The sequence below is a fragment of the Cuculus canorus genome, chromosome Z, assembly GCF_017976375.1.
Source record: "Cuculus canorus isolate bCucCan1 chromosome Z, bCucCan1.pri, whole genome shotgun sequence".
Taxonomy (NCBI): Eukaryota; Metazoa; Chordata; class Aves; order Cuculiformes; family Cuculidae; genus Cuculus; species Cuculus canorus.
In genome coordinates, this window is record NC_071441.1 from 34,884,160 (window position 1) to 34,905,212 (window position 21,053).

The 21,053-nt window shown below is 38.3% G+C and overlaps 1 protein-coding gene across 3 annotated transcripts in view; it reads left to right on the plus strand.

Annotated features, from left to right (window-relative positions):
- ROR2 (receptor tyrosine kinase like orphan receptor 2) overlaps window positions 1-21,053 on the plus strand; it is a 138,258-nt gene that overhangs the window by 100,076 nt on the left and 17,129 nt on the right. For all 3 annotated transcript variants that reach the window (XM_054055344.1, XM_009566354.2, XM_054055345.1), the window contains exons 3-4: window positions 6,305-6,592; window positions 7,689-7,719. In XM_054055344.1, coding sequence (XP_053911319.1) covers window positions 6,305-6,592; window positions 7,689-7,719 — 319 coding nt within the window. The remainder of the gene's footprint in view (window positions 1-6,304; window positions 6,593-7,688; window positions 7,720-21,053) is intronic.

Here is a 21,053-nt window from a genome sequence, read left to right on the forward strand (position 1 = left end):
AATTATAGAATAGCTCCAAAACAGGCATGAAATAATAGTTAATAGGCTTTAATAGTGCCTAATGTTAAAGCCACTTTAGAATTACTAATGCTTTTAGGTCACCCTTTCTTCTAAATTCTCTACAAGTCCTGAAAAATGGTTCTGTGTCCAAAGAAGTAAGAAGCTTAAGCAAAGTATTATTAATAATGTACCCTTAAAAAGGTTGCAAGTCTCTTCCTACGACTGAAGATAGCCTTCTGATAGTTGGCATAATACCACAGCTCAGGTAAAGCTTTGAGGATGATTTATCTTCCCGTTTCCTGTAAGTGATCACCTGAACCATTGAAAGGAACGCTATTTTTGAGCAGTGTTTTACTTAAAACCAGAACAGAACAATAAGCATTTGCTGTAGAAGAACTTAGATCTTAGAGTAAAAATAAGAGGATTTGAACACCAGTCTCCTCTCAGTCCAGGGAATCTTTGCAAAGATGATCCTTTTCCCAATCTCAGTTTCAGTTGAACATCTCTTGGTGGCTTTCTGCTTTGCAGCAAACACTTTAACAAACTAAATGCTCCCTAGTTCCTAAAAAGTCCTTCCTCTGCTCAAGAGGCAGAAATCATGTCAGCTCCATGCTCTATAAACACCCAGACTTGATCCCCGCTGGGTCTCAAGCTGCTCTCTGCCTGCTTTCCTGCTCCTGGTCAGCTTTTCCTGCCAGTGATGCTGGGGTGAAGGGGTGAAGTCACCTCTCTCATGGCAGCAGAAGATTGGCCAGGACAAGGCCAATGGTGAGCTTTCCTGTCTGAACCCCAGGGGAGAAAAGGAACATATCTGTTAATGAGAAATAATTACAAGAGTTGTGGCACAAGCCAAACCCAAGTATTTAATGATGAGCACTGTTGGTGCAATGTCACGGTGCACCCTACTGCAGACTCTTCATGCATAGATGAGATGCTGGTAAAATCTTACATCATAAATAGTGTCTGGTGGTGGTATTGTTAGAGCAATACACTTTGATAATTGAAGAAATGCATGAGTAAGGGCAACCTGCAATAGCTGAGACATTGAGTAAATTGAGTTGTTCCCGGAGATATGGTGCCTCAAGTCTCTCACCTTAACTGTGGTTTCTGCCTCATTCTGGTGCAGAGGTTATCTGTGTGATAAAGTTATGACTGAGCTGTCCTGGTGCTTTGACTTGTATCAAGTGGTGGCTTTTTATCTACATGACTGGTGACCCAAAGAACAGTCCACACCTTAGCCGCATTGTTGTGCCTCTCAAAGATGTACTTTACATGGGCAGTAGCCTGGGATAGGTGGTATCTGCCTCTTCACAGTCTTATCTGGGAGTTTAGAAAACAAGAAAACAAAACCATTGCACCCTGTAGGACTGTATTCCAGGGCTAGTGAACATCTTCAGCCTTTCAAGTATGAGAAAATGCTGCCTAAATATAGGTTTACTTCTGATTAAACAGCATAAGCCCGTCAATTTTGGTATAGGGTACAATGTGCACATTGTGGCAGTATTTCAATGCTAATTCCACATCGTTCCTGAATTGGCTATAGTTTGTTCCAAAGTATGTCTGAAATGCATGTGATCCAAATCACTTGATTTTACATGCTTTTGGCTGCCTTTTTACGCATTGAGATCACAAGTGGTATGGAAGGTAGAAGGCAAATAATAGGATTAAATTAGGCAGTGTATGTATCAATTCATCTGGAAGCACTGCGGCAGAGTGTAACAATGTAGTGTCCTTAACTGCTGGTGTGTATGTTGGGAGAGCTGTAAATATCCCTTCCACTTCCTAGTCTGACTCTAGCATATTGCAGATCACTCATTTTTGTATTGTGGTTAAATAAAGTAAAAGGATGAAGAATTGGGAAGATTGCTTTGTATTTAGGAAAAAGCCTTGTGCAGGAAATTATTAGTCCTAGACTTCTCTCGCTCCTCCTTATTGGCTGGTCTTTCTCAGTGTTATTTGCAGTATTGATTTACTTGTGGGAAGAGTCACTTTATTGGACTCCTACCAAAGCTGAGGTGTGGTGGTGTGATCCCCCTAAAATCTTGTTCTTACAGCAGTATTCCTATAGACACCTCTAGAATTAAATGTTTTGAATTTCAGCAGCTTTCATGTTTATTTTCTCTTAACAAAAGTGTTCAGTACTTTTATAGTCCCAGGACATTCTGCAACTCTTATTTATACACAAAAGGTTGCACCTCTATGTTTTTAGTTTAGTATCTTTTTTTTTTAGGATCTTGACAATGATTTGACACATGCCGGTGAAGTTTATTTTCGCATTCTTGTCAAAACATGCAAAATAAGCCTGTCTTCTTAATTTTGATTTACCGTGGGATTCTGTTTTATATACTTATATCAAATGCATTCCACTTAGAAATATGAAGTACTGTCAACCTGATGAAGGCATTTCACAGTATGAAAGAGTTTTGCCCGGATTCATGTCAGTCATTTCCCTAAGCATTTACTTTATTCATAGGGTGCATAGAATATGATAGTAGAACATCCTGTATAGATTAAGTTGTACTATCCTCTCATGGCTTCTTGACAGAACAATTTCTACTCTGTTCAAGCAAAAAAAAAGATATTGGTATTGGTTCTACATTATGTTTGAAACCATAATAAAAGAGAAATTTAATTTAGAGTATCTTTCCCTACAGCCAGTGCAGAAATGTCCATCAGATAACTTTTCCTTTTGAAGTACTTCAAGCCAAGGCAAAGATCACTGAAGGCAATGGAAGCATATTCTTTCATTTCAATGACCTCTGGAATCAAGCCGGAGTATAGCAAATAGTATGCAATAGTAGTATTCAATAGCACAGAAAATTGCTGTCTTATTACTTTCAGATTTTTAGAAAATTCTATTTGATAGCTGTATACCTAATGAAATATAGTTGTTTATAGTATAACATTTACAAGCTTTTTAATGCTATTTATAAATAGCAAGCCCAAAACACTTTCTTTGTATTTATTCTTTGTTTCAAAGGTATGCTAATATTAAAACAGAATAACAAATCTGTTCAATTTTTAAAGAAATAGAGTTCACTGACACATAACACAAAACATAGGGCACAAGTCAAATACAAGTTCTAGTGCCTTCACATTTCATTTTCCTCCATATTTGTCCAAATGGATATTTGTTAAGGGAGAAAAGGAGCAACATTGTTTTGCACATTGATGAGGTCCCAATTTATCCTGGGAAGCTGTTTTTTCCCCGAGACTGTTGCATCAAACTGGCATCCACACAGTATTTGTGATGTGACGTACGTAACAAAAAGTAACTACTGATTATCACCACAGAAACTAAATAAGGAAAACATTCTTAAGAACATGGTTGATTACATTTTCCACTTTGTTTGAAAGATTTTCAGTTGTGGGTTATCTGAAGTGGACACCAAATAACAGAGCAACACAACAGAGCTGCTGGCTCTGTCATACAATTATTTCAGATTCACTAAGTATATAAACATCAGACTTGAGCATCATCTCTTAAAGAGGAAATGAAGCTAGTAAGTAGAGAGTGCGCATTCAGGGTACAGACAGAGAGAGTGAATAGGTAGTGAATTGCTCTACAGCTCCTAAGCTGCTCTGCAGAACTTTGACAACACAAGTGCTTCTAAGTTCAGTGGGTTAAAATATTTATTACTTCATTTGTAATAACAGAGTAATATAAAGTCCTGCAGAAAATGACTGTAAAATTGGCTTGAGAAATACAGAACTAAAGTCAAATTCTGACCTGCAGGAAGTAGGTTCAGTTACGCTGACTTCAGCGAAGAGTATCTAATCACACTGGGTTTGAATTAATCCATAAATCTCCAGCATTGTTGTTGGTTGTAGTAGTTCTGTTCTAGTTATTAATAGGATCTGATTCATAAATTCATATGAAATATTTTGGATTGCTTAAAAGCTAAGGATCGAATTAGTTCCTACAGTAAATCTGGTTTAATTGTTGAACCAGAAATGTCTAACATGGATTTAATCTTGAGTTATTAACAGTCTTGGTAAATTTAGTATCTAATATAATCCAGATTTATTTGAATGTAATATCCATTTCTAACCTGAAGTGAGGACTCAACTCAGCTCATTTTAAATCAGGAAAAGTGCAGTAGTGGTAAGAGTATGAGCAAACTGTAAGCTGGCCCATGGCAGAAGAACAATGTAGATGTTTTATATACTTCTGCATTAAGGATGAAAAGTATATTGAAGAGGTAGAAGAACCACACTCCCTGGCTGTCAAATCTCAGTGCTTGAATTGACCCCACCTGTACAGAAAGAATCTTCTCTGCCTCTTTTTCTTCTTAGGATTCAGAAGCACCTCTGAGCCACATGATTGTACTCCTATGCTGGCTGGGGTCCAATTCTACTCAAAAAAGACCTAAAAACATCTCCTTTGCCTGCCTTGTGTAAGCACATTCTGGCCGCCCCCAAGATGGCTGAATCATAGACCTATAGAACCACAGAACAGCCCAGGTTGAGAGGGACCCCAAAAGATTATGTGGTCCAGACTTTTTTTTTGGAAGGGAAGCCTAGACAAGATCATCTAGCACTCTGTCCAATTGTATGTTGGAAACCTCTAGTGATGTAAACTGTACCACATCTCTGGTGAGGTAGTTTTCCAGTGAACATTGTTCTCACTGCAAAATATTTATTTATTCTGTTGAGATGAAACCTCTTTTGATGTAACTGGCACCCATTGCCCCTTGTATTCTCCATGTGGCTCCTCATGCACAGAGAGTCTCTGTCCTCTTTGTAGACACCTTTTAAGTACTGGGAAACTGAGATGAGGTCCCCCCTGAACGTTCTCTTTTCCAGGCAGAAGAGATCTAACTCCTACTAAATTCACCTTTGCTTACACTGTATTTTCATATTATTCATTAATGCAGGATTTCTTTCGAAAGGCCAGTGACACAGAACAACGTAATACTCGAGAAAACCCAGTTTTCCAGCAAAATCTGGTTTTACAAATTCATTATATTCTGATGTTTCTACTGCTTCCCTCCCCAGTGCTATACCTAGCCATTAAAGAGGACTGATTGTCATGGTTATGTCAAACATAAATCAAACCAGAACATCAATTTTCTTAAGGTATTTCAGCAATTAAGACCGTGAACGTTGACCACTGCATTACTGGTGTTAGATTCCTGCACAGCAATATGCTACTTACTAACAACTATGCAATAATTTAACTGATAGGAAATGGCACATGTGGACATCGATCTAAGCAATTTCATATTTGGATTCAATGACATAAAAGTGTAATTTAATACGAAATATTCCTAATGCTGTATGTCTACATGGTATAAAGTCATAAAAACCCAAACATATAAGCAGACAGCTAGATAGTTCTCCTAACCTTTTTGACAATCACATTATTTTTTCAGTGGATTTACATGCTTTCAAGCCTTAAATGTGTGATGTGTGTCAGCTGCAGCACTCCTAGCACCAAATTAAATTGAAAAATAGTAATGTACGAAAGCTTTAATTGTCCGGTTTTACACTGTTCTTCCATCAATTATGTCCTTTTTTTATCTCTTGAGGTAACCAATACAACATATGTGCTTTTTGACGAGCCCCTTGCTTTCAACAAACCACAAATTAGTGTTTTTAGTTTCCATTTATAAGACCAAACCTATGAAACCTGATTACTCAATATCTATACAGACCTTTCTTTGATTTAGCACTATTTTAGGACTTGATGTAAAAACCAGCAGCCTTTAAATTGAATGTGAACTTGAAATCTTTAAAATTCAATTTTAAGATAAAACTATCCAAATCAAGCTCATCTTAAGATTTTCTTGTCAGATGAGTATCTAGCACATCCATTTAATATCTATTTCCAGTTTTAATTATTTTTAAGACAAATACATGACCATGTAAGACAAGTGGTAAAATTATAATGATATTCTAATATAATTGCAACTGGGGTTACTCTTTTATGGAGTAAAGTTATAATTTTCTGTTACAGCAGTATCCATTTCCAGAGAGACACAGAAACTAACCAGAAAAAGTCATTAATGCTTCAGAATAAGTGTGCACAAAGGGAGCTAAGGTTGTAATGGCAATAATTCATGCTTGACTCTCTAATCTGCCTACCTGCCTGCAAACAAACATGAAGTCTGTCATGAAAGACAGATTGTAGTGTGATGATATGATGTCTCTAGGACTGTGAATTGCTTTTTTTTTTTTTTTTTATATCCTTGAAAGAAATCCAAAACCGTTTCCAAGATCCTCTCTTAAAAATGTGCCTTTGAGCAGCCTTTTATTGCAACCCAAGTGAAGTTTGATCTTTTTTGACCTTATACCCTCTTAGGTTACTTCCTGACCTTTTTGGAACCAGTAAACAATATCACTGTAGTCCAAGGGCAAACAGCAATCCTCCACTGCAAGGTGGCAGGAAATCCTTCTCCAAATGTCAGATGGCTAAAAAATGATGCTCCAGTGGTTCAGGAGCCAAGACGGATCATCATCAGAAAAACAGATTATGGATCGCGTCTGAGAATCCAGGATCTGGATACTACAGACACGGGATACTACCAGTGTGTGGCTTCGAATGGGATGAAGACGATAACTGCAACAGGAGTGTTGTTTGTAAGGCTTGGTGAGTTCCTGGCTTTTATAATTACTCAGATTGCTTTATAGACGAGGTATTAGTTTTCACAATAGCATAATGAAAAATGAATTTGATGTTTTAAGAAAAATTCATATTATGAAATGAAATAAATAAAGCCATTGCTTTCGGCTCTCTCCTCCAGTGCAGAAGTCCTTGGTTTAACTCAATACTCATTTACTCATCATAAAAGAAAGTAAATACAGATGGAAAGATCTGTAAATATGTACTGAAGAAAAACATTTAAACAAGTACAGTATAAAGTACAAAAAGGTAACATTTCATTGCCTGGAGTTTTCACTGTACTGCTGAAATCAGTATGTTTTTTTTAAAAAAAAAAAGCTGAGAAGAATGAGCAGCAGTTTTCTATGTGAAGTTCATAGTGATGGCCCATCCTTGTGAAATATCACGTCTTTACTGCTACATGAAGCATGGCCTCAAATTCTGTCTTTCAACAGCTGAAGGTACACCACACCTTTTAAAAAGTACTTACATTGCATTTTGGAGACTTAATCATCCAGCCTGGAAGGCAAGCTTTTATTTAGTTTGCTTCTGAAGCAATGGGAAAAACAAATTCTGGAGACCTTTTCCTAAAATTTCTCATAATTTTGTAACGAAAATAGCTAACTCCGCAGTTTAGTTTAGTTTAGTTTAGTTTGTAGTGATTCATTAAGTGCTGGATATTCGATCTTGTTCCTTCTGTGACTAAAGTTAAGACCGTGTCCCTGTCATACCATAAACTCTGATCGTAAGGCTTTAGTGGGGCTTATTAAGAGGTAAGTGATGTCTCAAGATTGCACATTGTCTTTTTAACAGCCTGTGTTTCTGTGGTGGGTGATATTTTCTAAAAAAATGAAATCCACTCACGTTGCTGCCCGAGTAAGCAGAATATTCATGTGATTTTTATTTGTGGCTTTGAAAACAGCAATATATAATAATATGTGGGAATACAGAAGGTTTTGTTTGAATCTTCAGACAAACCATCCTTAAAAAGACAGTGCCTTGACTGTCTTGAATTGCTCTTGATTTTTTTTATGTTGTTGTTCTTAAGCCAGACTTGCCAGCAATGTTTGTTTTATTTTTACAGGTCCAACAAACAGCCCAAATCATAATCTTCAGTAAGTACTTTTTGGAAATTACTTAATGCACTCTGACCAATTTTGTTCTGTAAGATTTTATTTCGTAAACTCAGTAAACACTGTCTGCAACCACAGTGTGCTTGCTAAAAATATATAATTTGATTTAAAACTCATGGAATGGATGAAGATTTTTCAGACAGAGATAGCATTATGTTACAGTGGGTTTTAGTTTGATTGAATTTTCTTGCACAACTTCTAGTTGCTTATTTTGTGCTTTGGACAAGCAAAATACCACAAAGTCATGATGTTTGAACAGGAATTGTTTATAGGGCAAGTATGGGCTGGAAGAGTGCTTAAAAATGAATGGGTAAAATGCTTAGCTTGTTGTGTTTGTAAATTTACTCATGTTCTATTATTATAACTTCTAAAGTCAGATGAAACAAGACTAGAATTCTGCCTTTGAGTAGCTGGCTAAAACCTTTGTTTGTTAGTGTGATTTTGACTTTGGTGATTTTGCTAGCTGCCTAGGCTCACTTCCTGATCTATTTCACAAGGATGAAAATATATTGTTTCTGTTTCATCATTGTTATTTTATGTGTTAGTTTGAATTTAAATACTGCATATTTAAATGTACCTCACGGTATTCTACTTGAGAAACCGGCTACAACTGGCCTGGACGAGCTTACCTTCTGTTAGGTTAAAAACTAGCTGCATGGCTGGGCCCAAACAGTCGTGGTGAATCAAGTTCAATCCAGTTGGAGACCGGTCACAAGTAGTGTCCCCCATGGCTCAGTGCTGGGTCCAGTCCTCTTCAATATCTTTATTAACGTCCTGGATGAGGGGATCAAATGTGCCCTTAGCAAGTTTGTGGACAACACTAAACTGGGAGGAGGTGTTGATCAGCTTGAGGGTAGGGAGTCTCTACAGAGGGATCTGAACAGGTTGGATGGATGGACTGAGGATGAGGTTCAACAAGACCAAGGGCTGAGTCCTGCACTTGGGACACAAAAACCCTATGCAGCGCTACAGGCTACATAGAAAGCTGCCTGGCAGAGAGGGACCTGGGGATATTGGTCAACAGCTGACTGAACATGAGCCAGCAGTGTGCACAGGTGGCCAAGAAAGCCAATGATATCTTCCAATGGTATCTTGGGTTGTATTGCTGAAACTATGTGGCCAGCAGGACCAGGGAAGGGTTTCTGCACCTGTAAATGGCATTGGTGAGGCTGCAGCTCTAATACTGCTTTCAGTTTTGGGCCCCTCATTATGAGAAAGACATTGGGGTCCTGGAGCGTGTGCAGAGAAGAGGGACAAAATGGGTGAACAGGCTGTAAAACAAGTCTTACAAGGAGCAGCTGGGGAAACTGGGGTTGTTTAGCCTGGAGAAGGGGAGGCTGAAAGGAGACCTTATTGCTCTCTACAACTACCTCGAAGGAGGTTGTAGAAAGGTGGTTGTTGGTCTCTTCTCCCAAGTGACAGGTGACAGGACAAGAGGGAATGGTGTCAAGCTGCATCAGGGAAAGTTTAGATTGGACGTTAGGAAAAAACTTCACAGAAATTATTATCAAGCACTGGAACCGGCTGCCCAGGGAGGTGGTCCCTGGAGGTATTTAAAAGGCATATGGATGAGGTGGCTGGGGACATGGTTTAGTAGTAGACAGGTACGGTTGGAGTTGATGAACTCTAAGGTCTTTTCCAACCTATTGATTCTATGATTGTATAATTTCTTTAAGTAGATTCCGCAGTTGATCAATGTATGAGTGAGGAATGTGTCTGAGGAATGCAGTCTGAGGCCTTTTATGTGTTAATGGCATAAAATTAGTTTTGGTGATAGACTAATTAAAAAATTAGTAAAAGCAATTTTGTCAAGACATGTGGATGCTTTTCTGAAGTGCATTATTGATCACTGTCCATGATCTCTGGACTCCCGGTGGCTTGAGTGGAAACTCTTCGAATAACTGTGGTGGGCTACTGGACTACCAATCAATTCATCTTACCAGTATGTCCCTCAGTTGTCTTATGTATATAAAAATAATAGCATATGGTACACATTCTTGCACTTTATATGCACAGAAATTGTAAATTAATTTAAAGGATTTCAACATTATGGGGTTTTAACAAGTTTTTCTATTTTTCTTAAAAGTGATTGCTAACTATTGAAGATTAAAAACAGCTGTTCATGACAGAGTAAAAAAAAATGGAATCATTTTTGTAACCACTGAAATCCTACTTCAGATCTTGCAGCACTTTGGGAAAGTTTCATGCACCTGGTCTACAAAGGAGAAAAATTGTGAGATACCAGGAAGCTGTCTGATCTTCTATGAGATCAGAAGGCAAGAGACAGCAAACTGAAGTATGCATAGCAAAGCACTGAACTGAAGTCTAAAAAACAGTTCTCTAATGCAACTGAAGAGTAGCAAGCTCTGGGCACAACATGAAAAGCTGGAAATCAAGTTTTACATTGATTCGCTTCTTGTTATTGAGCAAATAATTAATCTTATAGCTTTTGCTTTCCCTAGTATTTCCTAAGCTTTTCTCCATACTCAGTGTTAACTTATTAATATTTTACAAATATCAACATAAATAAAAAATTCCAACTGATGGAGTGAAAAAAATTGTTGATTTTGAACTCTTAAGTTAAAATAAAGAAATAACAAGGAAAAGAATCCTTTTGATTATGACACCTCTAAATCAGTCTTGTTACAAGGATATCAGTGGTGGACCTGGAAGCAGTAGTTGCACCATCATTGTTTTGTACTTGCTGTTGAAATGTGAAGTAAAGAGTGCACTGCTGGTAGATTTCTTTTTTTTTTTAGTATCCACTAGATTTAAGAGAAAGTTGAAACTTGAGAAAAACAAGCTCAGGCCAAAGGTCTTGTGAGAAGTCGTGAGGGACTTATCACATGAGATCGAGGAGTTTTCAGGGATTACAGATCTTTGCCTCATTGCATGCCTGCTCATGTTTCAATTTTCTTTCTCTTTGTTTCTTAAACAGGTTTTGCCCACCTCTTCAAAGTTCCTGTCTTTCCTTTTGATACTTTCTTTTTTCTTCCCCATTCTTATTCCTCACAATTGTTCCCATGTTCCTCTTCTCCATGCCTTCTACTTAGTTCTTCAACTAATATGTCATGATTTGGCAGTATTATTTGTTTTCTTTACAATAACTGATTATGATTTTTTTTTAACTGAATATTTTGTTTAAAGTTGTGCAGGTCAATTTGAAAGCCAGAAAAGAGGAAAGGTGGGGAAACGGCAAAAGAAATACCTAATTGCTTGGAAGGAGCCCACATGGAACAAAGGGCTCTTTCTGTTTGCTGGCTGCACAGCACAGTCTTGTGTTGAGCCACCTGAGGGCTGTTTCTTCTGGCATTACTGCTTCCAAAAAGACATGCTTGAGTGGAAACACTGAAACCTAAAACCATTGTAACTTGGTTTAAAACTATACCTAATGAATTATTAAGGAATAAAAAACATTAACTATGGAGATACCATCTAGCAAGGCATTTTTATGCAGTCCATGTGTTCTGCTGTGGATTTCTTGAAATTATCTACAAGTAAAGATTGCCAGATACCAAATATGTGTTATGCAGTCTGAATTGCCAGTTCAAAAAAGGATGCTGACCTTCAGGTAGTGAAGTTGAGACATTTCCATAAAAATCTAAAAGTGAAAATTTTCAACCAAATGCATGGTCTTAAACTTGTGATTTTTTAGAGAAGGTGAAGAGACCTTTATTTTCTGTGAAAGTCCTTGCCTGTGAAAATTCTAAGGATTTTTCTGTAGAAATGGTAAAACAAAATCTCTCTCTATATCTAAACTACTTTATTTATCAGAAGTATTAAAATTATTGAAAGTATTAATAGGTAACACAAATTAATTTTCAAAGAAAATAAAATTTAAAAAAAGTCAGAAAACTAGTCTCTGTCGAGACTTTGCTGTCCAAAGGACTGTAGTGTTAAAAGACTGTTCTATTAGAGGACAAGCCAACAGGCTGAATTGCTGAATACTTTCTCCCAGTGAGTTACCCTTTGTATCATTGACATTATTAGCTTTTGCCCTTCTAAAGAGAGAATTTCTGACCATTCAGAAAGGTTTGAGTGTGGACGTAAAATAAATGGGTAGCAAATACCAGAGAATGTGTATCTTTCTTGCATTATTTAACATAAAGCAATGAATGTTAATCTCCTGGAGTCTTAAGAGCAGGAGGGCAGAAACAGTTGGCTTCCTTTCTAGAGGTGTTGCTCTTTCAAGATAATGTCATTCTAAAAGACTACATGTTCTCTAGTCTTATGTATTGTTCTCTTGAATTGAAGGGTTAGATCGAATATTGCCCATTGGGCAAATTCCTGTTTTGACACTGTTTATATTTCTTGTTATGGCTGTGACTGTAGTGGAAAGAATGCTTTCCTTACCATCACACACCAGCTTCAGTTGCATCTTCTTCCTTTCCCCGGGTGGCATGGCAAATATAGTTTAGTGTAAGTGCAGTGCAGCCACTGATAACAACATTTTTAATCCTGTAAGTTACAAGGTTATCTCAAAATTCACATAAACGGATGTTTTTATAACCAATACAAAGTTGTCTCAACTCAGGAGTTACAGTGTTTATTCCAGCTCATGAAGACCAGGTGTTCAATGATGGGTCTCCTCCAGAATGACATGAACGCCTTTTGTTTTCTCAAAATATACACTTGGCTGAGATGACCATATTTGAAGTATATATTTTTTTCTAAGGTATTTGTGGTAACATGTTGAAGTTACAGAATAAGCGCATACTTCATGTTCTGGTTTCCTGTTTCAATCAAAGAAGAAGAAAGATTTTGTGATTAAAACACTGGACTGTAATTTTAGAGGTCTGGATTCAATTTCTGGCTGTGCTCCTGTTTCCATGTGTGATTGCAGCAAGTTGTTTAACTTTTGTCTCTCCAAGTTTTGTGCATCAAAAAGAGATGGTCGATCTTGGAAGTTTTTTGTCTTCCTCTACCATGGGATCAGATCACTGCAAAATGTTTAGGGTACTCTCATTCCCCACAAAGCATGGCATGTTATTCCTATTTTGCAAATGAGAAACTGAGGCACAGATTATCTTGGGCTAGTCTACATTAAACAACATAAGTTTACCTTGGCATATATCCTGGCTCCCTGACAATCAAATTTGGGAATCTGGCTGGAACACACTACAATTCATTCCTAGCCTCTGTGTGTCAGTTTCCTTTTTTCTTTCAAAGCTGCGGGGAGGGCTATATCTTCCCCTGGTGTTAGGTTGGAGATCCTTTCAGGGAATTTTGAATCACAGCCTCAGATCTGCTTCTGGGTCCATTGCTTTAAGTGACATTTGGGAGTTACTCAGGCTGAGACAGGGAAATTGTAGAGGAAGAAGGGAACTGAAACCAAGGGTACACTAAATTATTTTACATGCTCCTTTGTCTCAGACTGATTTTGGAGCGTAATTTTTCAGTACAGTGCTTGTTTTAACTCTAGCTATGTAGGGTACAGCCTACTAGGGCTCATAGATATACTATGTCACAAATAATATATAACTGAAAGTAATACTCTGGTCTGTCCAGGGCTGTAGAGTGCACTCAGAAGAAGCTGACCCTCTGTCTCCTGATGGCAACTGCATAATTTTTATGCTAATCTTACTTCTGTCTTTCAAAAAATATACTTTTTCTTTTGAAATGTGTACAAAATGTGTAACTCAAAGCACAGTTAAAGAGCGGTGGAAGTAGTGTTTTTGGTTGCTTTGCATCATACCAGATCTCATCTTCTTCCCATGCTACATTATTTCTTCAGCTTTAATCCTCCGTGTAAACCTTGTCTAATCACTAGTAAATTAACTATCAATGATGTAATGCATTTTATAGTATTTAGGATAGAAGTAGAAATTCAGTATGTGCTTCCAAAATTTACTACTTTTAAAAGCCAGAGGTATTAAACTAATATGCATAGCATCTTGGAGTGGACACAAGTGCCTGTATTCCTGCAACTTGTTATGGAGGAGAAGTATTGCAAATTATAGCTTTTGCTTTTCTAAAAAGGAAGGTAAGAGCAAAGAAAAGAAAGCTGATAGGCAATACAGACTGAAGGATGATAGTTTGTTTCCATCTGTTATGCTTACTAATCCATGTTGTTTAGAAAATCAAAAAAACCAAATGCAAGCATCTGCAGTAGTGATTAAAAATAGACCTCTAGGAAAGCTTTGTTTTCTTTGTGCTACTGTGTAAATCAAAGGACTCTGAGACTTAACGATGTAATACAGTTATTCTGCACCGTTTTACTGAGAGAGCCTGCTTGCAAAGACAAGGAAACAGCCCTATGGGGTGCACCTGCTCTTGGGCAAGATTTCCAAATACTTTAGAGGGAAGAAGTGATTAGTTGCAGTTCTGTTTACTCTTATATTTAAACTAATTTAGGGTTAAATGTGAGGAAGTACCTTCCCACTTATGATTACCAGTACTGTCAAAATGCTTTTAAATGGGTCGGATCAAGTAGCACAATGAATGGCATGCTTACTGCTTTGCATTTATGTATGTGACTACAGCATACAGTTCACCAAAGCACACAAACACTTTCTTTCATAAGAGTTCTTCTTTCCAAAATTTAGACATTTATCTTGTAGATGGGTATTAAAGGAAGTCAATGGTTTCTGTAAGGGAAAAATTACCCACAGACTGTGTGTTGGGAGAGCCTGCTTTGGCTTTGCAGTGCGGTGGTTGGGTTTTTGATAGTCAGCCAACAGGCTATCATATCAGCCAGGCTGTAAGGCGAAACACTGAGATGTGCAATATATAGAGAAGAGCCAGATGCAGCTCTGACTTTGTAAATATGTGACCACAACATGCCTTTTTCCAGCAAATTCCAGATCAGCAGTAGGTGCTTAGGTTCAGGCAGCTAAGAGAAACAATTAGTATTAAACTACCAAAGAAGCTGCAAGTGAAATAAGGCATTCATTTATATGTTTAAGGATTTATGTAAATTGATATTCAAAGTAGTGATAGCCCTTGGGCTTTTGGCAAGTAGCTACTGCAGCTGTTGGACATCCCTGATATAACCGGTGATCTTTAGTTTGTTTTGATTTTACTTCCTCCTGCTCACTTCTATCCTTCCTTCAGTAGCTTAAATGGCTTTCAAAGTATTTATTGTATGTCCTACAAAAAGGTAGTTATATGTCCCTGAGACTTCCTGTCAGCATTTGATGCCACATTGAGTTCAATTAGAGTTTCTTAGGATGCTGAATAGCCTTTAAGTGCGTACAAGGAAATGGGCACAAAGATAAAGGAACACCATTCTAATGAAAACTAGGTAATTTAACAAAATGAAATAATTTAACAACACACCATAAATCATCCTTTCAATCTTTATGGCTTTATGGTTAATTTTTTTGCTACTTTTGTATTATTTTATTCTTTGTTGCAGTTTGAAGGGGCCAAACAGATATAGATTCATTTACGGTATTTGAGAAAAGGTGAAAAAAACAGTAAGAACTGAGAAAACTTGAATATTTCCAATCAAAACTAAATAATAATAGGAGTGACAGAAGGCATTGTTTTTACAAAAAGGAAGAAATGATCTAAGAAAATCTGCTCTTTTAAGTCAGTCCTGCTTTATTAAGTCTAAAGTCTGAAGTATTCAAGGTAATACTACTCTGAAAATAAAGTTGCAGGAAGTACATCTAGTCAGCAGTCTCTCTGATGCTGCTTAAAAAAGTAAATTGTGTCTCATTTATCTTTTTTTTCAATCTGATAATAACACAGAAGAGACAAAGGATTACTATAGATGGGACATAAACGATATTTGATCTGTCAGAGAAACTTTGTTTTTATATGTATGTGTGCGCACACAACCTCCATGCTCCCTATCTGCCTCCTGTCAGTTTTTCTAACACTTGATTTTGCAATCCAGAAAGCACATTTACCCGTGCCTCACTGTGCTTTCCTTCAGGCTGGAAAATCAGTATCATTAGTTCAGCAGGAGACTCTCAGCAGGCTGACCTGCATATAGAAACCCTGATACTTTCATCTGACTCAGTTTTGCAAAATTACCTTGAAGAAACTCTTTTTCACCTGCCTAATGCAAATAAAGTTCCCTTCCACCAGCTTTGCTGCTCTCCTCTGGATGCATTCAAGTACCTTGATGACCTTCTTAAATTGCAGGGCCTAGAACTGCGCACAGAACTCAAGCTGAGGCCGCATGCCACTAAATACAGTGGGTTAATCACCTCTTCTAACTAGCTGGTTAAACTGTGCTCAATACATGCCAGCATGTGGTTGCCCTCTTGGCTGCCAGGGCACACTGCTGATGCATATTGAGCCTGCTGTCCCAGAGCTGCTTTGGCCCAGTCCCAGAGCTACAGCATCACTGGCATAAGTGAAACCTGGTGGCACAAGTGCTGTGACTGGTGTGCTGTGATGGATGGTTATAGGCTTTTCAGGATGGATAGATGAGGCAGATGAGGTTGGCGCTTGACGCTGTATGTCAGGGAGCAGCTGGACTGTGTGGCACTTGCAGTTGGCAACAACGTGCTTGAGAGCCTCTGAGTAAACAAAAGGAGAAAGTAAATAAAGTAGATCTTGTTGTGGGAATCTACTATTGAGCACTGAGCCAGGAAAACATCAATTAATTATCCTACAAGGAATTAAGGGATATCTCTAAATCAGCTGCCCTTGTCCTTATGGGGTTTTAACTTCCTGGGTGTCAACTGGATATATCATACTGTGGACACGAAGAGGTCCAGCAAATTTCTGAATCATGTTGAAGATAACCTTCTTGGTGCAGGTACTAAGGGAGACAACTATGAAAGGTGCCCTTCTAGATTTTTTTGTTTGTAAACAGAGAGATATTTATGGGCCAAGTGGTGACTGGTAGCTCCACTTCGAGTACTGTGTGCAGTTGTGGGTGCCTCAGGGTTAGAAGGACATCAAACTATTAAGAGTATTTCCAGAGGAGGTTGACCAAAACAGTGAAAGGTCTTGAGGACAAGATTTACACAGATCAATAGACATCACTTTTCTTGTTCAGGTTGGGGAAGAGAAGGCTAGGAGGTGACCTCATGGCAGTCCACAACTTCCTCAAGGTCGTTAGTGGATGGAGAGGTGCTGATCTCCTCTCTCTGGTCACCAGTAATAGGACACAAGGAAAGGGAATGAAGCTGCATCAGGGGAAGTTCAGCTTGGACATTAAGAAAAGGTTCTTCACTCACAGGGTGGTCAGTCACTGGAACAGTGGGAATGGCTCAAAGACTGTCAGAGTTGAAGGAGTGTCTAGATATGTTCTCAGATTATTTAGTTTTAGGTAGTCCTGTGAGGAGCAGCAGGTTGACTCAATGATCCTTATGGATCCCATTAAGCCTGAGATACTCTATAATTCTATGCTGTCAACTGGCACTACCAGATCCCTTTCTGTGGGGCTGCTCTCCAGTCCTTCCTCTCAAAATTTATACTTGTATTTGGTGTTCCTCCCTTCCAGGTGCAGAAGTCATGATTTGTTCTTGTTAAACTGTCATCATTTGTTCTTGTTACCACTGATGATTTCCCAATGCTTCAATCTATCTAGATTCCTCAAGAGAGTTCACAGCACCTCTCAGTTTAGTGTCTTCAGCAAACGCACTAACAGTGCATTCAAATGCTTTCTCCATGTCATAGATAAAAGTATTGAAGATAACTAGCCCTAGAATTAAGCCCTTAGGAGCAGTGCTAGTGACTGGCCACCACCCAGATGCAGCGCCATTTCCTACAGCTCTTTTGACCCTACTGTTCAGCCAGTTATTCACCCAGCACACCATGTGTCTTCCCAAGGAACACATGAAATGTTACCTCAATCCCTGAAATAGAAAGAGTAAGAAGAGTCTGTCTCAGCAGCAAGCAGTATAAGAAAAAGTTTCACGCTTTCAGTAGATGAAGTGCACACTTTCTACTTTCTTTTGTAATATATGACAACTTATTACATAAAATTATAGAATCATTTTGGTAGGAAAGACCCTTAAGATCATCAAGTCTGACTTTCCAGTGGCTGAAATAGAGCACTGCCCGCTTATTTTTAGGTCTTGAGAACTCCAGAGGCTTTGATTGAAACCGGCATAGAATTTCCCGTGTAGAAAAAGCCAATTTTCCTAATTTGGCAAGAATCAACAATATATTATGTTGAACTATGGTGACACACCAGAATTATTTCATGAGTTCTGGATTCCTCAGCCATACCACCCAGACCTCAGTTGCTGGATCCAGCCAACAAGCAGATAGTGCTAATAATAGACTGCTGTCTTCAGTACAGACCACCCTGGAAGAGGAGACACATACTTATCTGTTGACAGAAAGAAATGCTGAAACCCAAAAAATATTTTTGGGTCTCACATTTTGGAAGACTATGTGCTGTCCTGGTGGTAGCCCCTTTGTGCATGCCTGACCTGCCTCTTCCTCCCACTTGCGTAGCCCCTGTCCTTCTGGACCCTCAGCAAACTCCTCATACCATTACCTCAATTAATCTTGGGTGCTAGCTCTGAGAAGAGTGCCAAGCAGTTTTATTTCCTCACACACATCTGCAAAGCTTGCTGTAGATGGGATATTTGGAGAATGTATCAGCTACATTGTCATTGGCTGGGCACATTAACATGGAAATGATGTAAAGGCTGGATAGATTTGGATAGTTTTTCATGGGAACGGCAGAAGGTGTGTTCCAGCAAGTCTCAGGTGCCTGCTCAATAGCAAGGAACATGATGGCATCACAAGCAAATAGCGGCTCCTCTTCCTGTTAGTGGTTTTCTTTTGGGCTATCTTTTTCTTTTTTTCCTAAAGAGAAAAATGGTAATTTTCTCTGGCCTCAGTTTTTGAAACATCTGAACCATTTCTTTTGAAGTAAAAGAAGAAATAAAAAAATCATCTTTGAATTGTGGAAATTTCAGCTTAAATAAGTTCTACAAAGTTAAGAGCAACTATGAAAACAGCCTCTTACATTATAATGACATTTTCAGCTGGTGGACTTTTCCAAGACCTGTGTATACTTTCTCAGAGTGGCATGGCTGGAGGAGAAAGATGGAGGTGAAGAATTTTGCTTTCCTCTGGTGATTTGGGGAATGGGGAGCTGCTTGATAGGGGCTCTTCAGAAGGCTTGATGGCCCTACTGTTTTTCTTTGGGGATGCTGGAGGAAGACAATTTATTAGACAGTCATAATACACTGAGAGGGATGACTTGCCTTAAAAATGGGAGGTGGGAGGACCCTCCATTCCAGCAAGAAGAAGGAATGCTGCATGGTCAGGTTCCATGTTCCCACATGTTGAAATTAGTTTTCTGGAAGTTTTTGTTTTCTCCAGTTCCTCAGTAACTTTGTTTGTAACAGAGATGTTTCTCTTAAAAATATCAGATGCTCAGCAAAAGAGACCTGCAGTCTTCCTTAGACTTCCAGCTGATACCAAGATTTCATCCCAACATGCCGACACCTATGAAAGCCAAGGGAGAATTTACAAAAATGTCATTCGAGTAAACAGAGTGTTTGTAGGTAGAAATAATATTGGATCATCTGTTTGAAACTACATGTGATAATCAGAGGACTATGGCAGATTATCCAAGGACAGTCCTCCATTCCTTGCAGAAATTCAGGACATAGATGTCCCTGTATAGCTTTGCTGCTTTGACATTTTTAACCAAGTTACTGTAGTAAGACCCATCCTGCCACCCTTGTCTCTGCTTCTGTATGTGATTTCTGTACTTTGGAACAGCAACAGTTTTTGGTACACGGAAACCTTTTCTAAGTATGTAAAACAACAATAAATATGTGAATGCCTGTGGTATTGTCAAACCACAGCAACGTGTAGTGTTATCTAATGAGCATCCTGGCACACTTTTGTATGTTCAGTTCTTTCCTACACAGTACAGACTGTTTTAATTGTTGTAGGAGTTATTACAGGATAAGTCTGAGAAAGGGAGGAAGGCAATACCGTTTTTCATTGGTTTTACTGATTTAAATAATTGAAAATAGTATCTTTTAGCAAGGAAACAGCTCAGCTAGGAGTGAAGACACTCACTTAAGGTAACGTCTAGTGAGATAGACGATTTGGTTCATGGTTCAATGAAGCATTCATATGCTTAAATCTTACTGATATCGTCCCTCTTTCTTGTGTTCAAGTGCTTTTTAAATACCTTACATTAAAAACATCCTACTTTCAGGGTAACACTGGAATATATGTTTAAAACATGATTTAGACTATGTTTTAGAGACAGACGTTTGAGCCTGAGTTCTGCTTTTAAAAATACTGATTTTATAATCTGTTGTTGAAATAATTGCAACAGGCTAAAACTAAGGTGGCTGTTTACAAGTGGCTATTTGACAACAACTTACTTTTCTCTAGTTTGTCACAAACACCAAGTCCATTGGCAGCTGTGTTTTTACTGGTGACATTTCAATTAATTGCTTTATCTACTACCTGCCTTAAAATGCTGTCTCAAATCCTTAAGATCAACATTGACAAATTCATCATTTAGTAGAATCAGTAGAATAAAGATCAGTTGCTTTTTTTTTACTGACCTTAGACAGTACAGCTGGACTTTCAGTTCACAATGTACTTTTTTTTAGGAATTAGCAGGTAAACATTCAAATCAAATGCTACACAATTGCTGTGTTCGGTAAATGTGACTTTAAAGTACTTTTTTTAGGGATTCTGTTATATGCTACTTTTAAGATAAAAAACACAAAAATGAATTCTGTTCTGAAGAGTTGTAAATATTTATCGAAGTTGTGCACTAGGTGTAAGGGAATCTTTCTTTTGGGGTCTGTTGTTACACTCCATGAGCCTCTGATAACAGAATTCATGGGCCATATTCCTGGTGAGTGTAAATTATAATAGGTCCATTGACTTCAACTGAGCTATGACTATTCATACAAATTCTCCTGCCTGTTAGTGTTTGACTTTCTAACACTAGACTCCCCTTCTTTTATGATACTGTTTATTACATTCCTTTAGTGTGTAGAAGTTTTTACATCCCTCTTGTATTTTAGAGAAGTATCTCTTTGAACTGTTAACTACTTCAATGGATATTTTCTGATATCCCTGTAGCTCTAATCTTTAGACATGGGTAAGGATGTGCAAATATATTATTACATGTGCTAGAAAGGTAGGTTATTTGCATCTAAAGCTTTAGTCAGAAATGAAACTGTTCGGAGCATGGAAACAGGGCAGGAAGCCTCACCTTTCTCCTGTGCCATGGGCTCGTGTTGCCTCCATCCAGACAAGGGCCTGATGCAGCAGTGAAGTTGTCCCGGCTGTCTTTTCACTTCTTGGCTTCAGCAGGCAGGTCACAGATATGCAAGTGTGTGGGGTTTGATGCTTTGTGGTTTGGGTCAGGTTTGGGTTTTTTTTGCTCTTTTCCTGTACACCTGGGCTTT